Below are 23,639 nucleotides of genomic sequence, written 5' to 3'. Positions count from 1 at the left end.
TCATCACACAATGTATCTTTTTTTGCAGATTGAACTTTTAAGAAGATTACTTACCACTTACACGTTGATGCGTCACTTCGATTATTTGATGATTAGCTGATCATTGCTATTGTAATAAGAATCAGTTTCAAAAAGAAAAAAACAAAAACTTGGGCCTATAAAATTTCAAACAAATTAAGATACAAAAGAATCGTAAATGTTTAGGACAGTTGATGAAAGCAATTTGTTTTTAAGTTTTTTCTTTTCTTCAGTAAATTAGCAAGTTTAATCCAATATAAATCTTGTAAAATGTCTACCCATGATTCACAATAAATAAAGTTATTAAGTTAAGTCATAAAAGTACAAATAAAAATCAAATTAGTCAAACACTCAAACAGCGCTAGTAGTTCAAAAATTCAATTTGAATCCCGTTATGATTAGTTACTGCACTATGGAGTGTCTTTTGCATTTCAAAACTCATATCCTTGGCCACCGTATGCATTGGGGAAACCCCCTCCCTCTGCTTAATTGAGAATTCGGGCCTACTCCCGAATTAAAAAACAACCATAAAAATATTTCTCAAAAATATTGCTATTCCTCTGAGCCCAGAAATTAAAATTCCAACTAAAGCATATTACATAAAAGCAAGGCTGCAAATCCCCTCCCCGTTAATGTTAGCAACCTCAAGCCTTTCGAAATACCTCAAACCTTACAGAATATCTTTAGACCTTTTATCATGAATTTTAATAACCGGTCAGTCATTTAATCTACCAAGATTATCAAGAGCTTCACCAGTCCTAGCAAGATTGAATAGAATAAGATCGAGTCGACACCTCGCGAGCTGAAGAGACTGCAGTTGCTCAGCAGCAGAGGGTTCAGTTATCATTTCTCCTTGAACTGATATAGTTGCTGGCACTTTCTTGTCAGAAGAAGATATCGTGTCTTCGCCCAGAGAGCTGACCTCAGCATTTACTTCCATCTGCTTTATTTTCACTAGATCTTCAACGGTCTTAGTAAACTGGTGAAATTGTACATCAAGATTACTGCACTTTTCCTTCAGGATAGGTAATGTTGAAACCAGTTGAATTAAGGATAATATAGCTAAAATCTTGTGAGAACATTCAAGGACATCACAGTTTTCTATATTTAGCAGTGGCCTGATCAGCTTCAAGATCTTGAAGGAGGACAGCCCATTTCCGTCATTTGCCAGCGTCTTTTTCAACATATCTATAAACAGTCCGGCTACACTATTGTTTTCATGATTCGTATAATGTTTGACAAGCTTCAAACGATCTTGAAGCAAAAATCTAGCTGAAAGCAATGCTATCGATTTTGAAGCATCGCTCCTATTCATAGCTATCGTGTTATTGACAGCAATCGAGATAAGCGAATCGAACAAGTTTCTTAACTTAACAAGGTCAGACGAATGGATTTTAAAACTTTGTTTCGTGAAGAACATTGTGGTATTCAGGACAGGTCGAACATCATCTCCTTCCACAAAACTACCGATATCTTCAAGAACCAGAAGTAACCAAGGCAGAACATTGCTGAACAACCAGGAGAAATCGTACACCAAAGGCACAGAGTTCGGGAAGTAGGACACAAGCATGACACATCGTGGATCCCAGCTATCAGTAGTGGACTTAGTCAGGATACTGGAGAAATCTAGGTCTAGTTTACCAAGGATCCGGTGAACCATTGCAATTGATGATCCACTGAAAAGAGTCCTATCCGAGTCAACCACAAAGATAACCAACTTTTGAAATTCAGTCAAACTCTCTTCTGAACATTGTGAAGTATCCAAAACTGACAGACAATCGATCACAGCCTGATAGCAAGAAATATCTAGAGAATTTTCTAAGCAGCGGTCACAAACCACAGCTTTAGTTACACTGGTAATGAGGGTGCTACCAAGCCAGCTAGCGTTATAAGGTTGAGACAGATCGAAGAGGGGAAGGAGGAGGGGATATGTGTTGGGGCAGGTTGAGAGGGACAGTTGCTCTGATGCCACCAGGACGAGCTCTTTGTTGGAGCAGTTTGCTTTGAGTTTATCTGTTATGCAAGAGTGCTTGCTGCTGTCGTATTCTGCAAAATTTGTGGGTAAAATAAACAATTTAGATATGCCGGACACCGTCATAAAATGTGGTTAGTCTGTAGTATGCTGAACCAAAAATTTCTTCAAAGTCAAGCAGATTGAAAATTATTTAGAATTGAGGAAAAGGCACAAACCATAGTGGAATTTTGTTAAGTAAGGAACCAGATCCAGTACAAAATCACTAAGTTGATTATCATATATCTCAACCAACTGTCTTAACCCGTTCAATCCGTGATCTGAAGTTGTGAGTATAGTAATTTTCAAAGCGATTATCGAAGCATCAAAGTGAGGTTACATTTCCATGTTTTACATAATTTTGTCTCCAAAACAATTTAAAATTAGGATGATGTAGCCACTAACCGGCAAATTCCTGCAAGTCTTCCATCGAGACATGTTTATTTTTGGAGCAGATAGTCTCTTTAGGATCAACTGCAGAAGCTAATTCATTGCCGTGCGAATCCAAAATAGAATCAATCATGCTGAAAGGTGATTATCATTAGACTTATAAATCTCATCTTGATTCATAATTCATCACTGTAATAACTTAATAATGTTTTCGGTGGTCGCAATAAAAACCAAAATGATGCTGCTGTCTTGATTGAGTCAAACTTAAATATATGATCAACTAATTATGCATAAACCATGAATCGTTACATGTTAATTGTACATAAAATTCAGTCAAACTATATACTAAAAACCATCAAAATATAAACAGAAAAAGATCAAACTTTAAAGTAACGCTAAAATAAACAACTCGGCGTCACTGAACGATTAAAAAAGGGTCACTATAAGTTCATAAAACCAACAAAGATAAATTTTAGCTAACACTGATATTGATATAATACGAGTATTTGAATTCTAAATAGTTAAAATTAAATTTTATTTGCCATAACTATTTTAAAGGAAACCTTTTTGTCCCGAACAGACCCTTCTCTCATATTGAAAAACGCAACAGTAGGACCCTCAATGTTTTCGTCGACAATCTTCTGAGCCTTCATAGCATTGCACTTCATACAATGTTTATCCAAATCTTCCCCACCACAATATTCTAGTCCATTCTTTACAAAAGCAGCTTTCATTTCATCCAAGGAAAGAATCACAGGCATGGAATTCATTTCCTTAAATTTGGTGAGATCGGCCGTATCAGAAACCCTAAGAAAGTCAGTAGTTACCAGAACCCCACCTGGACGCAGGACTTTGGAGATGTTTGTCAGGATTTCATCAATTCGGTGATGAGCATAAAACATAGAGGTCTGCATCAACACGTGGGTAAACGTTTGATTGGTCACAGCTTCAGGTAGATCGAAATATGAAGCCGCATAGAATTCATACTTTAGATCGGGCTTTTTTTCCTTCTTGTAGAGCTCGGCAGCCTCGTTTGCCATGGCGATATGACCTTCAGCCAAATCAACTCCGACTACAGAGCAACCCGTTCTAACAGCAGTATCTAACACAGGTCGACCACGGCCACATCCTAGATCCAGCACGTGGGAATCGGAATTCATCTCAGAAATTTCAGCAAGTCGAGCCGTCATATTCAGAACACTTTGGATAAGAGAATCTGTCTCTGTTTTGTAGTAACCAATAGTTATGTATCCGGTACCTCCAAATAACTTGTCTATTCCACCTGAAAGGACCAATTGATATGAACTACAGGTAAATCGCAGCTATCAGCGGAAAATATAATGATAAAAAACAAGAAAACACGATTAGTACTACACACTACACAGGCTCAAGGAAGCTGCCTACTTACTTGCTTTGGATCGCTCATTCCATTTTTTTTTGGTAGCTTGGACAAGTTCCTCATTATTCGAGCTCATGATCTACAGTGAAGTATAATTATTATGAATTGAAACAGGATTAAGAAACTATCAGTGCCTAATAGGTATTGATAAGATCTGAAATTAAAATGACCAATTATGAATTATGATAGAAAACTTGTTTTGTTAGCTAATACTTAATAGTGATATTCATTAAATTATATTTTTAGAGCAAACTACTTTACGGTTTTTTAGCCATAATTATCTGAAATGTAACTAAGCCGTTTTTCACAAAATTTTCGCGTGATCTGTGGAAATCAGGGGATGCAAATTCAACGATACCTAACTGAATAGTTTTTTCTCGTAAAGTTTCATGGCACTTCACACAATGACGATCCAAGTTTTCCCCGCCACAATACTCCAGTCCGTTTCGTAAGAAAGCAGCTTTCATTTCATCTAAAGATAGTATAGCAGGCATGGAGTTCCATGTCATAAATTCCTTAACCTCGTCAACCTCAGAAATTCTGCAGAAATCAGTGGCAACGAAATATCCCCCAGGGCGTAATAGTTTGGCAACTGTCCCAAAAAGTTCGTCAATCCTATTGTGACTATAAAACAAAGAGGTCTGCATCATCACATGAGTAAATATTTGATTCAGAACAGGTTCCGGGAGATTAAAGTATGAAGCAGCATAGAACTCAGCTATTAAATCAGACTTCTTCTCACTCTTGTATAGTTTCAGAGACTCATTGGCCATATCAATGTTGCCCTCTGTAAGATCTACCCCAACTACCGAGCATCCGACCCTGACAGCAGCGTCTAACACAGGAGTACCTCGGCCACACCCTAAATCTAGCACGTGAGAGTCTGGCTTCATCTCAGAAATCTCAGCAAGTCGAGCTGTCATATTTCGGACACTTTCAGCCACAGTGTTGGACTCCGTTTTGTAGTAACCGATGGTCATGTACCCTGTTCCGTCAAACAGAAGATCGAATCCGCCTGTAATATTTCTCTTAATATATCAATAGATACTTCGGTAAAACATAATATATGTACTTGAAGTAAAGAAAGTAACCCAGCCCGTTGAATATTGTTTCCGAGTAAAACTAAAACTTTAATTGATCGTGTTCGTGGACCTTTTTCATAGGACAAAAGAGATTGAACTGACCAATTCAATGATTGCTCTGGTGGACTCACTTTTTCTAGTTTTCTGCTCCCATCTTTCTTTGAGCTTTTGTATATTTTCATCGTCAGTTGATGTCATATTGTCATGGTCTACCTTAATGGTCGTAAATTTAAATAAAGTGATTAACTGGCTAACTAACTTCTGCCAATACTAAATACCTAGCATAGGATTAGAACAAAGATAACTCGATACTCATTGTTAATTATCAATCAAATGGCACGAAAATTTCATTGTTTGAACACACGAATTAATCTATTTATACCACGTAAGAATAGGAAGATAAACCGATTACAACTATTGAAAATGCAGGAATAGTGAGCGAGTAATAATATGGGTATTAAACTTGACCACTAGCAGTTCATTTCGGGAGAACATTTTAGTGACGCATTTACTTCACTAGTCACTGCTGCTTCGTCAAGTTTAAAACCAATCGTAATCATTTCCATTTCTCAGAAATGTGGAACTGGCTTAGAACTTTAACTTCTTGGTGATTCAGTTACAGAAAAGAAAAAGCATAAAACATAATGAATTATTTTTAAATTGCTAAGAAACGCCTAGCTTGAATCAAATGTCAATGAAACCTTAAATTAATTTTAAGTTAACCTACTCCGGGTTCAAATTTTCGAATTGCTTTTGGCTTTCATTGAGCAATTAAAGTTTCAGATACATTCATATTTCAAAACGAAAGTATTTTAAAAAGGAAAAAAGGTGATCTTTACATTCTTACTGTTATGTAAGACAAAAAATTTGGTGAATGAAAAATAAATGATTTTAAACATAGGAAAGAGGTTCACACTTCATAATAATATATATGGAGAATACATTAAAAAAGTCATTCTTTACTGAAATTACAGAGGGCAATTGTGGTCCATCTTGTAGTAAACAACTGGTCTTATTCTTGCCTCTTCCCCGAGGTAAAATCCCCATTTGTGAGATTGCCCTGTTTTAGGCTGAATACATGATCCTTGCTTCCAGAACTGATGAATTCCCCAATGAAGATAACTCTTGGTACGGTCTTGACAGGGCTTGTTGTACCAGGTAACCGGATAATCGTACGTTTCATTAACATTGATAGCAAAATGCATGTTTGCAGCAGAAACGAGCTCACCATGGAAGTGTAAGTCACTCGGATACAATTCGGGATTAATAATAAGTTTAATGTTGAAAAGATTCTCGCTTTGGTCATTTTGGACATTTGAAAGAGAGTTATTTTCATCTTCTGACGTTACCTCTAATGAAGTCAAACGTAATATGAATCCACAATTTCCAATTCTTTCGCAGCAAAAGTTTGAGGATTGTGCTTTGACGTTGAATATTATATCATGATCTTTCACAAAAAACTCACTGGGGCTATAATCAGACACTGAGCATAAACGTTCATAAACAGTATCATCGGTTAAACCAGTTGTGTCATTCTTCAAACTCTCCATTAGCATTAATGTGCCCTGGTTATCCCTATAATTATTTAAGCAGACTGAAGAAAGGGGATGCCACCCTCGACTCAACATTCCTACCCTCAACTGTTCAGTGAATGATTCAATCTGAAATGTCTCGTGAGGGGAGTAATCTTTATTCTGAAATTCGAGCAACCAAGAATAAACACCGTCAAGGAAAATGTGGCTATTTGTAACCAAAGGAGAACTTAGTAAGAAGTTTAAAAGCTCCTGAAAGCTTTTACTATCTATAATCGATCGGTGTCCAAGAAAAAGATTGCGAAGCCTTGAGGCTTCATTCTCATATTGAAGAGTTGATAATGTTACATCAGATCTTCGAAATAATTCAACCATTAGCATGTAGTCCTCCTTTGATGGTGATTCAATGGCAGATAAACATCCAACCAATTTCTGGTACATAGATTTGTGTGTATTATTGCAGGTAGAAAAGCTCATATTTTTCAGCAAGAATCTGCTATTGGCATCGATATTCGATGGGTTTCGCTCGGAATTGTCGATAAGAACGTCCATCAATATGTTTTTACGTCTTTGGACTATCTCAATTATAACACTTAGATTTTTTTCACTTCGAGTAGAGAAGTCACTCAGATATTGGTGGACGAAAAACCGATCACATCTTTCTATCTCAGTCGAAAACTTCTTAACAACCATGTCTATGAAACTTTTCTTTTTCAAAGTCAAGAGCATGTACATAGCCTCCTCGAAAACGTACAGTTGGTCTTCATAATCTTCAGTATCAAGTTCATCAACAAGTGTCTTGAAGAATGTAACACATCTAACAGCTATCCAGACTACCTCAAACACGTTGGACATCTTGTTCATTTCCCGTAAAGTGTCCTTTGAAATATTCTTAAGTTCCCCCGAATAACAAGAAGTCACAAAATCCTGCACAACCTCTTTCCCAAAGTCATCAACATCAATTGAAGTTTGGAGTAGGTCCGTGGTGAGAGAGTCTATAACAGGACTGTTGTAGGATATAATTACAGAGTTAGCAGGAATCTCTTCACCGTCTTGAAGACGAAACTTTAGGTTACTGTGGGAGGGAGATCCGAGGTACTTCACCCCAAAATCCATTGGAACTTGAACTTTTGGAGCCATGGTTCCGATTTCGACTCCCTGGGTTCGATAGATTAGCTAAATATTACATTATTGTAGTAAGAGAATCACGAATGCATCCAAAAATTGTGATATCTAAATCTAAATGTACTTCATTTTTTATTTTATGACTGTTTTAATGAGAAAATGGATGCAGATTGCACACAATATTCGTCGACACAGTTCAAAATAACTCATAAACCAATGAACATTGAACGTGTACATTATTAAATATTGTTTATTACTTTTAAAGATAGTTTAACCATCATCTCAGGAATATTTTATCAGAAAAAAGTATGCAAACTACATATGAGACCAAAATTCACATCACAAAACGTCAATGAAATGTTAATTTTCTTAACTGTGCGAAACGGTATGATATAATAATTTAAACTTGTGAAGAAAGTGTTTTATTTCTTAATAAAGTGACATTTTTATTATTACAGCCATTAAGATCTGAAATGAAACCTTTCTAAGTCCTCTCTCATCGTTAATTTCTCTACAGACAAACCCTGAATACTATCTTGGACCACATTCACTGCTCTCATAGATAGTGCAAACAAATTTTGTAAATCGACTTTTATATGAGCCAACTGTGCAAAATTAACCGATCATAGTGATATTGGAAAGTGAATTTAGAAACCCACTCGTTTAAGAGGTCGTTCAAAAACAATAAAACCCCAATTTACCGCACCCCGATTTAACCCCCCCCCCCCCCCCCGATTTACCGCACCCCAATTTACCGCAAACCCCGATTTACCACGGCCATTTCCTTTCTCCCAAACTCTGCGGTAAATCGGGGTATTACTGTAGATCACGTTATCACTTTTTGGACCATTTTTTATACGTATCTAAATACTTAAATAAAGTCCATACAAAGTTTTGGTAGCATATCCAACACCGATTAAATGGAGTCTGTCTGATCTGCTTACATTCAAAAATAGAAGTTCTCTAAAATAAACGAGGAATGTAGATGGGGAATGTAGATCAGTAGATGCTTAAAATGCCAAATCGTTCATTGGAAGATGGAAGTTACCTTTGGTCTATCCTGTAGTACACAACCGGTCTTATGCTGACTTCATCTCCTTTGAGAGCAAACGATTTATGAGGATCGTCTATTGGTGAACTGCCTGCACCCTTTTTCCAAAAACGATGAACACCCCAACAAAAGTAATTGCCAGTACCGTCTCGACAAGGTTTGTCACACCAAGTAACCGGATAACCGCCATTTTCATCAATATTGATAGTAAAATGCATATTCACAGCAGAAACGAACTCACTGTGGAAATGCAAGTCATATGGATACAACTCAGGATTGACAAGAAGCTTAATTTCGAACGAATTTTTGCATAAATCATCCTCCAGTCTCCCTCTCATAGATGATACACGCAGTATGAAGCCACAGCTTCCAATCCTGTCGCAGCTATACTTTGAAGTATGGGTCTCAAATAAGAATTTGATATCATGATCCCGCGAAAAAAACTCACAAGGAGTGTAATCAGAAATTGAGCGTACATGGCGATAACCAGTCATTGTCGTTAAGTCAGGATGATTATCCATTAAATCCTTTCGCAGACCACCGAGACAAGATCTTTTCTTTGAACTGGCAATATAGTTCACAGGTAGCGGAGACCAACCTCTTTTTGCAATTCCCTCAGCAAATATCTCAGTAAAATAATCTATATCATATGATTCGTTAGGAGTTTTAACTTCTCTGCGATGTTCGAATAACCAACAATATACGGCATCAAAGAAAATGTAACTATTTGTTACAAGTGGAGAATCAAATAAAAAGTCAAGTAACTCCGTAAAGTTGTCGTGATCTTTAATTGGTTTAAATCCAAGAAAGAGATTAGGAACTTCATCAAAATCTTGAAATTTGGTCGTTGATATTATCTGCTCAGATCGTCGAAACAACTCTACCATCAAATGCCAGTCCTCCTTCGATGGCGAATCGATGGCAGCAATACTGTCTACAAATCGCTGGTACAATGAATTATGTGTCTTGTTGCAAACAGAAAAGCTCAAATTTTTTAGCAAGAATCTGCTATTTTCATCGATATTGGAGTTTCGCTTCAAATTGTCGACCAGAACTTCCATTAAGACGTGTTTCTGTTTTTGAACGATCTCGATGATAAAACTTAGTTGCTTTAGACTTCGAGAAGAGAAGTCACTCAAATATTGGGGGACAAAAAACCGATCACATTTTGCTATTTCACTCGAAAACTTCTCAACGACCATCTCCACAAAATTTTTCTTTTTAATAGCCAAGAGCATATACATAGCCTCCTCGAAAACATACAGTTGGTTTTCATAATCTTCAGTATCAAGTTCATCAACAAGTGTTTTGAAGAATGTAACACACCTATCAGCTATCCAGGATACCTCAAATACGTTGGACATCTTGTTCATTTCCCGTAAAGTGCCCTTTGAAATGTTCTGAAGTTCCCCCGAATAACAAGATGTCACAAAATCCTGCACAACCTCTTTACCAAAGTCATCAACATCAATTGAAGTTTGGAGTAGATCAGTGGTGAGTGAGTTTATGACGGGACTGTTGTAGGATATAATAACAGAGTTGGCAGGAATCTCTTCACCGTCTTGAAGACGAAACTTGAGGTTAGTGTGGGACGGAGATCCGAGGTACTTCACCCCAAAATCCATTGGAACTTGAACTTTTGGAGCCATGGTTTTGTATTCGACTTCCTGGGATTGATAGATTAGCTAAGTATCGTAATGAACAAATATGACAAATTCAATAGACAATTGCGAAAGTTTAGTCTTAGATAGTTTTTATTGAATCAAGAGTTAAAAACAATTATAAATTTTTTTCCTTGCTCTTGCCGAAGGCAAAAAGATCGTAAGGAATAAGTAATCGGGTTTGGATATATGAGCTATCCCGATGGACCTGCGATGATGACAAAAGTCTGCTCCTTCGCAATATAAACCACTCCCCTATAATTATGAGTATAGGAAGCGTCTGTTATGCTGCGCGCGACGCTCGGCATGTGTTAGTTAATTGCATTATCCAACGCGAATTTCAATTGTCAAACGATGCCGTTCAAATCAAATTAGCCCAAAATTTGTGCGCGGCGTACTAAATATTCGATTACACGAAATCCTGCACGCGCGCAATGACAAATTACGATGAAAATATTGCAACTTTTTAACAACAAAATAATCCAATATCTAATTTTTATTAATCGATGAAATTAACTTTTCGTTGCAAATATTAACGGTTTAAGCAGGGAAAATTAATCGTGCGTGGTGTAACCGCGGCGAAATTCTTGTTGTAAACAATTAACAGACAAATTTAGTATCTTTTCATGTTTTAGAGTTAAACAAATTCTTACAACTATTAATTAATTAAAATTAAAATTATTTTAACTTCAAGTACGTTAACGGAATAGGTTACCAATAAGGATACGAACAATACTTTTCATACACCTTTTCTGTCAAAAGTTTTGTTAACATATCGGACAATTATACATATCCTATGAACGATATTTTTACATTCTGAAATTAGGTGTACTATGGAAGTTAACAAATTATCAGCAAAACCCCGATTTAACGTACAGATTGGGAAAAAATATTACGGCAAATGGGGTTTCGATTTTTGAGTGTCAGTGGGATTACACAGTTTCTCTCGTCATAGTGTTTGTCAGACAAGCACTCACGTATTAGGTAGGTGGGTCAATAGAAGTAACGAGCGCAACAAGCTCACTTGATATCAGTGACCATTTTGTAAAGTATCACATGATAAGGCTATCGATAATGTAGGGTTATTAAAATTTTGGGGAAAAGGAAGAGGTAAGGTAAATTAGGATACAGTTAATCGAGGTTTTACAGTACTAGGTTCCTCACAATTTCAAAAGCTTTATCGGTAAATCAAACTTAACTTTAGTTCATCCTGTAATATACAACTGGTCTTATTTTAACTTCATCCCCTTTGTGATAAAACCATGTATGATTATCGTTTACAGGGTGACGGCCTGGACTTTTGCTGTAAAACCGAACTGCATCCCATATAAAATAATTGTTGGTACTTTCTCGAGAAGGTTTTTTGCTCCAGGTAACCGGATAACCGCCATCCTCATCAATATTGAGAGAAAAGTGCATATTCGCAGCAGAAACAAATTCTCCATGGAAGTGCAAGTCATACGGATACAACTCTGGATTGACGATAAGTTGAATATTAAATGAATTTTCTCCTGGATCATCTTTCAGTGATGATATATGCAGTATGAAGCCACAGCTTCCCATCCTGTCACATCTATCGTTTGAGGTTGGTGACTCAAACTGAAATATGACATCATGATCCTGTGAAAAAAACTCAAAAGGGGTGTAATCAGAAATAGAGCGTACACAGCGATAACCAGTCATTGTTGTTAAGTCAAGACGATTATCCATTAAATCCTGTGGCATACCACCGAGATACGATTTTTTAACGAAATTTTGTATGTAGTTCACAGGTAGCGGAGACCAACCTTTTTCTGAAATTCCTTTGGCGAGTGTCTCAGTAAAATTATCTACATCATATGATTCGTTAGTTTGAGTTTCTTTTCGATATTCGAATAACCAACAATATACGGCATCGAAGAAAATTAAACTATTTGTTACAACTGGAGAATCAAGTAAAAAGTCAAGTAACTCTGTAAAGTTTTTGTGATCTTTAATTGGTTTAAATCCAAGGAAGAGATTAGGAACTTTACAAAAATCTTGAATTTCTAGCGCAGATCGTGTCAGCTCAGAACGTCGAAATAATTCCACCATCAACATGTAGTCTTCCTTTGATGGTGAACCAATGGCAGCTAAACTGTCAAGTAATTTCAGGTACAATGGTTTGTGTGTCTTACTACAAACAGAATAGCTAACATTTGTCAGCAAGAATCTACTATTGGCATCGATATTAGATGGGTTGCGTTCAAAATTGTCGATAAGAACTCCCATCAAGACATGTTTCTGTTTTTGGATCATCTCAATGATAACACTCAGTTGTTTTGGACTTCGAGAAGTGAAGTCGCTCAAATATTGGGGGACGAAAAACCGATCACATTTTGCTATCTCAGTCGAGAACTTCTCAACAACCAACTCCATGAAATGCTTCTTTTTGATAGTCAAGAGCATATACATAGCCTCCTCGAAAACGTACAGTTGGTCTTCATACTTTTCAGCATCAAGTTTATCAACAAGTGTCCTGAAGAATGTAACACATTTATCAGCTATCCAGGATACCTCAAATACGTTGGACATCTTGTTCATTTCCCGTAAAGTGCCCTTTGAAATATTCTTAAGTTCCCCCGAATAACAAGAAGTCACAAAATCCTGCACAACCTCTTTACCAAAGTCATCAACATCAATTGAAGTTTGAAGCAGGTCCGTGGTAAGAGAGTCTATAACAGGACTGTTGTAGGATATAATAACAGAGTTAGCAGGAATCTCTTCGCCGTCTTGAAGACGAAACTTTAGGTTACTGTGGGACGGAGATCCGAGGTACTTCACCCCAAAATCCATTGGAACTTGAACTTTTGGAGCCATGGTTTTGAATTCGACTTCCTGGGTTTGATAGATTAGCTAAGTATCGTAATGAACAAATATCACAAATGCAATAGACAATAATAAATATAGTTTAATCTAAATGCAGTCACATTTTCATTCTTTGGAATTTTTATAAGAAAATTAGTGCATATGACAGATTTCGTTAATCGAATCAATATTTAACAAGAAACCTACGAACTGAATAACATATAATGTATAAGATTTGTACAAACATCTCATAATAATTTCACTGGCAAAAAAATATACAAGCGTTAAAACCATGAAACTAAATCTTACATTACGAAACGAAAATAAAAGCATATCTATTATCTATTCTTCCAAACGGTCTGAATATGGTCAGAACTCAGAACTGGGAATTTATATAATGGGCGATTCTAATTAAATTAAAACTCATTAAGGATATCAAAAAAGTGGCGTCTAAATCTTTTTAGCCATTAAGATCTGAAATGAAACCTTCCTATCTCTAACAAACTCTTCTTTCAATTTAAATATCTCTACAGACAAACCCTGAATATAATCTTCAACTACTTTCACTGCTTTCATAGCGTTGCACTTAATACAGTGATCATACAAATCTTCTCCTCCAAAATACTCCATCCCATTTCTGACCAATGCGGCTTTCAACTCATCCAACGAGAGAATAAAAGGCATATAATTCATTTCCATGAACCTTTTAACATCAGCCAGATCAGAAATTCTATTAAAATCAGTAACAACGAGACACCTCCTGGACGTAGAACCCTAGAAATATTACCAAGGATATCATTTATACGATGGTGAGAATAATGCAGTGATGTTTGCATCATGACATGGCTAAAACTTTGCTTTGTAACAGCTTCGGGAAGTTCAAAGTATGAAGCTGCATAGAACTCTGCACTTAGATCAGGTATTTTCTCTCGTCTGTATTGTTCAACTGATTCTTTGGCCATGTTTATGTGACCCTCAGCTAAGTCCACTCCTACAATAGAACAGCCTATATTAGCTGCAATATCCAACACAGGAATACCTCGGCCACACCCTAAATCTAACACGTGAGAATCTGATCTCATCTCAGAAATCTCAGCAAGTCGAGCTGTCATGTTGCGGACACTTTGAGCCAGAGTGTCGGACTCCGTTCTGTAGTAACCGATGGTTATGTACCCTGTTCCATCAAATAGCTTATCAAGTTCACCTGGGCCATTTTCACGTTATTATAATTTCCAGCGATAATTTCCCTAAATTCATTTTGCACACCAGCTGACAGGAGAGTTGTGTGTACTTATTTACTGAATAAGAAAATGGAACTATTTTAAATTAGCATACTTGTTTTTGTTCTCTGTTCCCATCTTTCTTTTACCTTCCGAGTTTGTTCATCTGCCTCCGATGACATGAGCCTAAGTATTTGCTACTTAAATAAACGAATATTCAGTGATAATATTTACCACGACATTTCTTGTTCCAACCATTGAATTCAGTCACTGGTTAAGATGTTGTATGTTCTAGTTTATTGTAATTGTTCTCCTTAACATAACGGACACTGTAATTTAAAAGGAAACCTAAGAGTCAGCAGTAAGAAGAAAGTGGCTCTCTTAAAATCAGAGAGCGAAACGTGGACCAATCATGCTCTCAGTACAACCGTCCTAATTCTACAGTAGTACACTTTGAGTCAGATATTAGGTTATCTTTAATTTAGGTTATATATTTAATCGTGATTATTGAAAAAAGTGTTATGTTATCTCGAGAACAATACTTGCCATGAGCCTGGTTTTATCTCATGAATTGAAAACATTTTTCCTGCATTTTGTTCAAATGATTCGGCTTCAGCTGCGTTATGACACGACCAGCTTACATTTACCACAAGTCTCGTAGACAGATGGTTGGTTAACTCTATGATTGCATAATGCATAAATTTAAGCAATTATGACCTACAACATCTCACTATTTGGAGCCTGGTAGGTGACATGGCGGACTCATTAACGCTCATCACAAGATTTGCAGTTGTTTGGAGACTGGGAACCAAAATATGGTTAACTTACAATATCACGAACCAATTTATAATGTTGTTAATTTTCCTCCCCATAACTTTTCCGATCACAGGATGTCCAAAACTTTTATTTTATTACAATGTTTACTAGTAATTATAGGAACAGGTGTATCATAAATATTATAGTTTTTCCCCAACATCACTAACCGTGCTCCATTTGCCACTTTTATTAGAAAACCTATAATATTTACACTGTCAGTCTAGTACTTCAGTAATTTCCGATATTACCGATTAACTATGAGCCCACATATGATTACTCTAGCGTGGTCTGACGCAACAGACCATGATGTGTATATGACATATCCTGTCATTTATCGTAAAACCTAACGAGCGTGACATACGCCACCGATTATTGATACCTTTACAGATGATCGAGCTCGAATTGGCACATATTTCTAGACCTCAAAGAATTCGATTGATCCACGTGACTTTAATTCAAGCCAATATAACCAAAGTCATAACATGCCTGGTAAAGCTGAGGGTCGAGTTTTATTTGGGGCCATGACTTTAGGACTTTAGGAGCCAACACAAAGAAGTTTCGGCGACAATAACCTATGCACCTGGTACTGTGCAGTCGTTTACACGATTTGGTAACACCAAACTGTGTGGTTAGACCTTTTTTTACTGTTTAGCTGATATGAGATGGGATCTCATTACCGTGAGTGCTTCATGGTACAACGGTTCTGAATGGTTTCAATTTCTTTTTGCATTAGAGCGCGACAAAGACCATTTGTTCAAAGAAATTGTTGAAGCTTTTTTAAATATTTACGATTTGGAACGTTTTTGTGACCTATACGTTAAACCTAACCGAGAATCAATTTAAATCGAATCAGCAGCTGCTATATTGTTTTAACGTATTGCAGCTTCATAAATCTCGTGATATAATGGAAGCCAGGTGTCACAGCTGGTCCGGCTAAATTTCCGCTTTCATTCAATGAAAATTGTGTGATTTAGGTCTTATTCTAGTTTGCTCTTTTCGTTGTTTCTTCTAGTTTAATGTGATCAGGATTAGACTCCGGTGAAATAATGTAGACTAAATAAATAAATCTTAGTTCAGCATGACGGATGAAACGGAAAATTCGTCAACACTGACTGTTTCTATGTTAATGTACAATAAAGAATGTTCCTCGTTCTTCTTATCAGTTTGGCAGTTACTGCATTGGCAACAGGTAAAACGAAAAGTACAAATTTGTATCCAGTTATGATTTTTCAAGCTTTGAAATATTGAATTTCAATCGCAATTCAAAACAGAATCATCACACGGTTAACTATTAAGAATAGAATATTTTACAAGTCTATAGTTTTAAAAAATAATGACTTTATGATGGTAATCTCAGGCATGGTTTATAACCACTCATGACGTAATCCCTATTTCAGACACGTTTCAAGTGAAAGATGTGCAGGGGTATCTAAAACTGGTAAACGACCGCGGTTACACCCAGTGCTGGGGCTCCAACGTGACTTACTTTGTTGCTAGACCGGAACAAGAGTACTGTTATAGCCAACAGTACTCTGCTCTCTGTACACATGATCCCTTCTTCTACCAAGTTTGTGGGGCTGTTAATGCCACTGCATGCGAGAATCAGTACGTTTTTGATAAGGATTATTCTCTCTGTGGCTACCATGTTTGCCAATATCCCTCATCTGTTCCCGGAAGGAATGTCTACCTAAGCGGTAGATCAATCGAATGGCATTATGACTGCAACGGCAAGATAAACTGTTTTAATCCAGAAAATTTGGGAATTGACGAGAAAATTTGTAAGAAATTGGAGGACCCTTATATTTGCAATTGGTCAAAGAAGCGCATTGCAAAGGAAAAGAGATGTGATGGAATCGTAGACTGCCTAGCTGACTCGGCTGATGACGAATATGGCTGCGGCCACACCTACGGAATGGACTGTAACTATTACGATTACCCTGATCACCACAGATGGCAGCCTCCGCGATATGTCTGCATCCCAGCTGAAAGCAAAAGCTCGTTTAGATGTAAGGACGACATTGACGTCAACAAAACCTTATGTGAAGATCAAAAGATTGGCTGGTGCCGTTGGAGACCCAGCTATGCAAGGATAGACGGTGACATTAAGATAGCTAACAGAACACTGACAAAGAACCACATGTGCACATTGCTGGAGCCTGGGTTGGCAGGACCCTGTATTGATGGCAGAGACCAACTCAACTGCTCGTCAGGTGCTGCTCTTACTTGTAATGTAAATCATTATGGTCCATCAACCATCACTAAATTGGGTCTCTGTACTGGTTTTGATACTTGCGATGATGGTTTGGATGAGATTTGTGAGGTACCAGAGTTTGGGTGCAAAACACATAAACACACTTTTTGCGATGGTGTAAAAGATTGTCCCTTTGGAAGCGATGAAGGAAGGCTATGTGACTTTCTGGTAAGTAATAAAACATCTTGTGTTCGGAAAGTGAATTATGGAGCAAAAGTTTTAAAGAAAATTCCTATGGACTGGTTATGCGATGGATTTGAGGACTGTGAAAACGGTATCGATGAAGATAAGAACCACTGGACCGTCTGTGGAAGCCCTTCTACACGTGAAAGATGTATTGAAAAAGGCAGGCCTTGTCAAGAAATGTATAGATGTGATATCACTGAGTCAACACAATTTATTGAATTGAAGCATCTTTGTGATAGTGTCCTTTCTTGTGAGAACGAACAAGATGTTTGCGCAGAATCCAGAAAATTCTCCAAATTATTCACAAAAGTAATTCAGCTTGACGGTATTAAACGAATTCTACAGTGCCTTCCTGGATTAGAAGATTTGCAAAAGATAAGTGGTACCTGTAATGTTTCTGAAGTAGCACAACTTGTGCCAGCATTTGGAATAGATCAACTTCGAGTTGTAACGCCCTCCTCTTTATCATCAAACACATTTTGTGAACATTCCTTCGGAGAACTCTACGTTTACCTAACTTGTCTTGGCTTATGTCCTGGATTATCTTGCATCCTGAGACCTATCAGCCCAAAGAGCTGTTTGACGGGACTGTCTCAAAAAGTCTTTACACTTTCCAAAGACAAGAAGAGTTTGATTCTAGTTAAGAAGGATGGGAATTCTAAAACAAAGTACAGTCACCAGGAGATGTTCCCATGTAATAACGGTAATTGTGTGCCATATGAAAAGGTCTGCAACCTTGCCAACGATTGTGGCGATGATTCAGACGAATTGGACTGTGCTAACCATTTCCGATGTGGTTCGGGAGAATTCATCCCTCTTAAAAATCTGGGGGACGGAAAAATTGACTGTAGGGATCAAAGTGATGAGTGTGACTCTGATAGCAACGTTCACATAATATCACAATCATATTTAGAGGCCAGCTCTTGGATCATTGGAATAACAGCAACGTTGACAAACAGTTTTATATTTGCTAAACAATTAAAGGCAGCATTCAATTCAGCGACAACAATCGCTCTTTTTAACGCTGTTTTCGTCTGTTTTATAGCACTTGGTGACTTCTTAGTCGGACTTTATCTCCTTCTCTTAAGCATTGCAAATCAAATCAATAGGGACAACTATTGTAAAGAAAGATATGAGTGGTTAACAAGTAGCAGTTGCTCATTCTTAGGGGTGATAAGTACGTTAGGATCTTTGTTATCTCTCTATTCCATGACCCTCCTAAGTGTTGTTCGAGCTTACAATCTCACTAAACTATCCGTCCCCCGTTCACCCACCACTACCGAAAAGCTTCGGATCTTTCTTTACTTTCTTTGCAATGATGATCGTGGCTCTTCTAGTGTCATGCATTCCGCTCATGCCTGTATTCGAAGACTACTTTATCAATGGAATTTATTATGGGACAGAAATACCACTCTTCACTGGTTCTCCTGATATGAAAACGCATGAGCACATCATAGAGGCTTATTACTTTACCAAGCTTAGAGACAAATCATCCTGGGAACGAATCCGGCGCTTAATAGCGGGCATGTTCACAAGTGATCAGGCACCAATTGTTGGAGAGATCTTGGATTCTATGGAAACGATGGAGTGTGTCTTTTCAAATATTTTGTCCACGACACAGATCCTCAAAAAGGATTCTCGGCGGTAATTTTGATCACAAATTCTGTTTGCTTCTTTACAGTTTTGGTGTCATATGGCCTTGTCACAGCTGTTGCAAGATCCTTATCATCAGCCTCAAATGCAACACGAAGTAACAGTAAGCTGCAGAGGAAGATAACAATAATCATTGGAACTGATTTCATATGTTGGACCCCATTTGCCATCGTATCTCTGTTGAACTACGTTGAATTGATTGATGCAACACCATACTATGCCTTCTTTTCAACTATAGTCCTTCCGATGAATTCGATGATAAATCCTCTCATATATGATCGTGTTATTACTCGAAACATAACGAAACTTTTCCGAAGATCCAAGGTCAAGGTGAGAACTTTGGTCCATCTTCCCAGCCGCTTTCAAAGTCATGCTCAATGCAACACTGACGGAATTGTAGAGCAAGGGATACAGCTGAGGACGTTGTTTAAAATAAAAACACAATCCAGTTTTGCTCTTAATTCGCCATCACAGGTCAGCCAAATGTGATTTTGGAGATTTGGGTATCTAATAAGTCAGCTTAATGCAGCTAAAAATTTATAGATTTATTGTACAATATCAATTCCCGATATGATCGAAACTTACTTCAGTATATTTGTCTCTGTTTAATATCTCCTACTTTTTAAAATTATCATATCTTTGATGCTTGATCATAAATTAATTGTTTGATATTTAATGAGAAAATACTACAATATAATCAAGGTACGATGTTGGATACCTGAGTTCTATATCTTTCGATAGCAACTCCATCTATGTATCTGCTTAGCTTCCATCACTGATCCTGGTACTTGAGATTCCAGGTGTGGCTTTAAACAATGTTTTAAGGGCCCAACACTCAGCTCACTCAGTTGATGGTAGAACAGTGGGTCTTTGTGCGATGTTGTAGCAGGGACTCCACTTCTTGTTTTCTCTTGCTAACCAGATTGCATAGGAACATCTGAGAGCAACCAAAGCCGCCTCTTGGAACACTGCTTTCTTTACTCTCTTTGTAACACCAAAGTAGTTTAGTAGGGCTGGTAAGGTATGATGCCAGAAGCCTCTACACCCAACCTCTACCGTAAAAAGCTGAGCTTTCCACCCACTGCCATGCAGCCCAGGAATAAGCTCTCTGTTGTAACGTGCTTGTTTACGTTCTACTTGGTCACTAAAGTTACTCTCGTCACCAACTGTCAACTCTACTAATATGACCACCTTTCCTTTATCAGACCAGACTACAATATCGGGACGTTCTGCAGTTCCGTAGATGTGCTGGGGGAACTGTGCTGGGAGCTGGAGGTCATCTTCGTCCCAGATAATCTGCCAATCTTGGTCTTTCTCAAAAGGGCTCTCTCTTTTCATCTTCGTCTTCGGTTTTTGGTAACAGCTGCTAGATGACTTGAAGCCTGTCCAGTCCTGAACTTCAAGTTTAAAATCTTTGTTGTTGAACTTCTCGATTTGATCCAGTAGGGATTTCGCAATGACCCGCAGCACGTTGTCATGCCTCCAATTGTATCGTTTGTTGTTCAACGAGAAGTTGCAAGCTACCAAAATGTGCTTAATGTTGCAGTGTCTCCATCCGCAAAGTGGACAGTGTCCTGTGTCAGCATAGTTCCACAGGCTCATGTTTGCTGGAGTATTTGCAACGTCATGGGTTGCATTGAGGTGGAACTTAAGAAGAGCAGGGCTCATCTTGTAGTTGTAAATAAGGTTGTTCCAACCTAGGTCTAGCTGCATGGTGTTTTCCCATGTTAATACAATTGCTTGCTTGTTTTTTTTTCTATATTTTACAAAGATGAAATGATGACATGTACTATTTTTAGCCAAGATATTCCTAATCTACTGCTGCTCTGACTGGATGACTAACGCAGCGAACCTATCTATATTCATCATAGTATTAATATTTACAGCTATTTCAACAGGTACCCAATGATCTCTTCTAAAGGGTTTTAAATAATTGATCTCTAAAATGTCCGGTAATTTATACAAACCTTGCTGCTAAGTGCTCCGCAAATTAATTTCTTTTCTAATAATCTAATACTAACGCAAACATAAATATAACACTAAGCTTTTCTAATCTTAAACAAAATTCCAGATACGTTTGCAGTGAGGGAAGTTCAAGGATACCTAAAACTAGTCGGCAACCAAGATCAGATACAATGCTGGGGGTCAAATGTAACTTACACCATCTTCAGGCCAGAAAATGAATACTGCCTAAACCAACAGTACTCAGCCTTGTGTACGGATGATCCTGTGTTCTACCAGGCTTGTGGTGCGATCAATGCCACAGTCTGCGAGAATCAGTAGGATTTTAATCAGATACATGCACTGTGCAGGTTTCATGTTTGTCAATTTCCGTCCAAAAATAATACGAAGTACTGGAGTGGAAGATCGATTGAATGGTTTTTTGACTGCAATGGAAAGGTCAATTGTATCAACCCTGAAAATGAAGGCATCGATGAGAAGATTTGTGACATTATTGAGGATCCCTATGTGTGTTTTAACTCGCGGAAGCGTATCCCCAAAGAAAAGAGGTGTGATGGCATTGTTGATTGTCTCTCTGACTGGGCGGATGATGAGTATGGTTGTGGCCACTCCTACGGAATGGATTGTTACTCATATTACTATCCTGACTATCCTAGGTGGCAAACTCCGAGATATGTCTGCAACAACCGTATAGATCATGGCACTTCAGATGTAAAGATGAGATAGATCTTACTAAGGAGCTGTGTGAAGACCGGGTAATCGGATGGTGCTACTGGCAGGCTAACTTTGCAAGTGAACACAGCATTGAAAAGAGAAACCTTACACAAAACCACATGTGCACACCTCTTAAACCAGGGATAACTGGACCTTGTATAGATGGTAGAGACCAACTCAATTGCACTGCAGGATCTGCAACCTCACTAACTTGCACTGTTGATAATTACACCACAAGTATTACACATCTTGGCTTGTGTACGGGCTTTGATATCTGTGACGATCGCATGGATGAGGTATGTGAGATACCAGAGTATGGATGTAACACTCACAAACATACATTTTGTGATGGAGTTCAAGATTGTCCCTATGGAAGCGATGAGGGGAGGGTGTGTTATTTCATGGTTAGCAATGATACAACATGTGTTCGGAGAGTCAACTACGGATACGTAGCCCCGAAGCAAATACCAGTAGATTGGCTATGTGATGGACTAGTTGACTGTGAAAATGGTATAGATGAGGATAAAAACAACTGGAATGTATGTGGAAGCCCACAGACACGTGAACGATGTATTGAGAAAGGCAAGCCTTGCCAAGAAATGTATAGATGCGACATTACTAGCTCAACAGCATTTGTTGAACTCAAACATCTTTGTGACGGCATTTCTTTGTGTGAGAACGAAGACGATGTGTGCAAAGAATCCAGAGGAATCCCAAAACTGTCAACAGCAGTCATTCATGTTGATGGAATCAAACGAATTCTTCAGTGTCTTCCAGGGTTGGACAATTTGCAAAAGATAAGTGGTACCTGCAAAGTTTCTGAGTTTAAACAACTCGTTCCAGCATTTGGTGTAGAGCAGGTGCAAATTGAAAAACCCACTTCTTTACTGTCAAACACGTTTTGTGAACATTCCTTCGGAGAACTCTACGTTTACCTAACTTGTCTTGGCTTATGTCCTGGAATATCTTGCATCCTGAGACCTATAAGCCCAAAGAGCTGTTTGACAGGACTATCTCACAAAGTATTTACACTTTCCAAAGATAAAAAGGATTTGATTCTAGTCAAGAAGGATGGGAACTCTAAAACAAAGTACAGTCACCAGGAGATGTTCCCATGTAATAACGGTAATTGTGTGCCATATGAAAAGGTCTGCAACCTTGCCAACGATTGTGGCGATGATTCAGACGAATTGGACTGTGCCAACCATTTCCGATGTGGTTCGGGAGAATTCATCCCTCTTTCAAGTCAAGCAGATGGTAATGTTGACTGTAGAGACCAAAGTGATGAGTGTGACTCTGATAGGAATGTTCACATAATATCCCGGTCATATTTAGAGGCCAGCTCTTGGATCATTGGAATAACAGCAACGTTGACAAACAGTTTTATATTTGCCAAACAATTAGGGGCAGCATTCAGTTCAGCGACAACAATCGCTCTTTTTAACGCTGTTTTTGTCTGTTTCATAGCACTTGGTGACTTCTTAGTCGGACTTTACCTCCTTCTCTTAAGCATTGCAAATCAAATCAATAGGGACAACTATTGTAAAGAAAGATATGAGTGGTTAACAAGTAGCAGTTGCTCATTCTTAGGGGTGATAAGCACATTAGGATCTTTGTTATCTCTCTATTCCATGACCCTCTTAAGTGTTGTTCGAGCTTACAATCTCACTAAACTATCCGTCCCCCGTTCACCCACCACTACCGAAAAGCTTCGGATCTTCTTTACTTTCTTTGCAATGATG

General features: G+C 37.9%; 2 protein-coding genes and 1 long non-coding RNA gene across 3 annotated transcripts; 1 reads left to right on the top strand and 2 right to left on the bottom strand.

The window, feature by feature from the left end:
• Positions 1 to 248: 248 nt before the first annotated feature.
• LOC134816102 (uncharacterized) lies at positions 249 to 2,632 on the bottom strand. Its single transcript, XM_063824849.1, has 3 exons — positions 2,435 to 2,632; positions 2,209 to 2,310; positions 249 to 2,064 (listed from the first exon to the last, which is right to left on the bottom strand). Exons 1-3 carry the CDS (start codon positions 2,550 to 2,552, stop codon positions 734 to 736), a joined length of 1,551 nt encoding a protein of 516 aa, XP_063680919.1. The 5' UTR covers positions 2,553 to 2,632; the 3' UTR covers positions 249 to 733.
• Positions 2,633 to 2,655: 23 nt separating this feature from the next.
• Positions 2,656 to 3,906, bottom strand: LOC134816127 (uncharacterized). Its single transcript, XR_010160356.1, has 2 exons — positions 3,828 to 3,906; positions 2,656 to 3,701 (listed from the first exon to the last, which is right to left on the bottom strand). It is a non-coding gene; the product is annotated as an uncharacterized LOC134816127 (long non-coding RNA).
• A 12,365-nt stretch (positions 3,907 to 16,271) lies between these two features.
• On the top strand, positions 16,272 to 23,406 carry LOC134815476 (low-density lipoprotein receptor-related protein 2-like). The gene is made up of 6 exons (XM_063824011.1): positions 16,272 to 16,320; positions 16,529 to 18,427; positions 21,293 to 21,500; positions 21,893 to 22,701; positions 22,939 to 23,204; positions 23,383 to 23,406. The coding sequence occupies exons 1-6, from the start codon at positions 16,272 to 16,274 to the stop codon at positions 23,404 to 23,406; spliced, it is 3,255 nt and encodes a 1,084-aa protein (XP_063680081.1).
• Positions 23,407 to 23,639: the final 233 nt, after the last annotated feature.

The sequence above is a fragment of the Bolinopsis microptera genome, chromosome 5 (genome assembly GCF_026151205.1).
Source record: "Bolinopsis microptera isolate Bmic1 chromosome 5, MBARI_Bmic_1.0, whole genome shotgun sequence".
NCBI lineage: Eukaryota > Metazoa > Ctenophora > Tentaculata > Lobata > Bolinopsidae > Bolinopsis > Bolinopsis microptera.
Note: the sequence above shows the minus strand (reverse complement) of the source record. Positions and strands in the feature narration are given on the sequence as shown.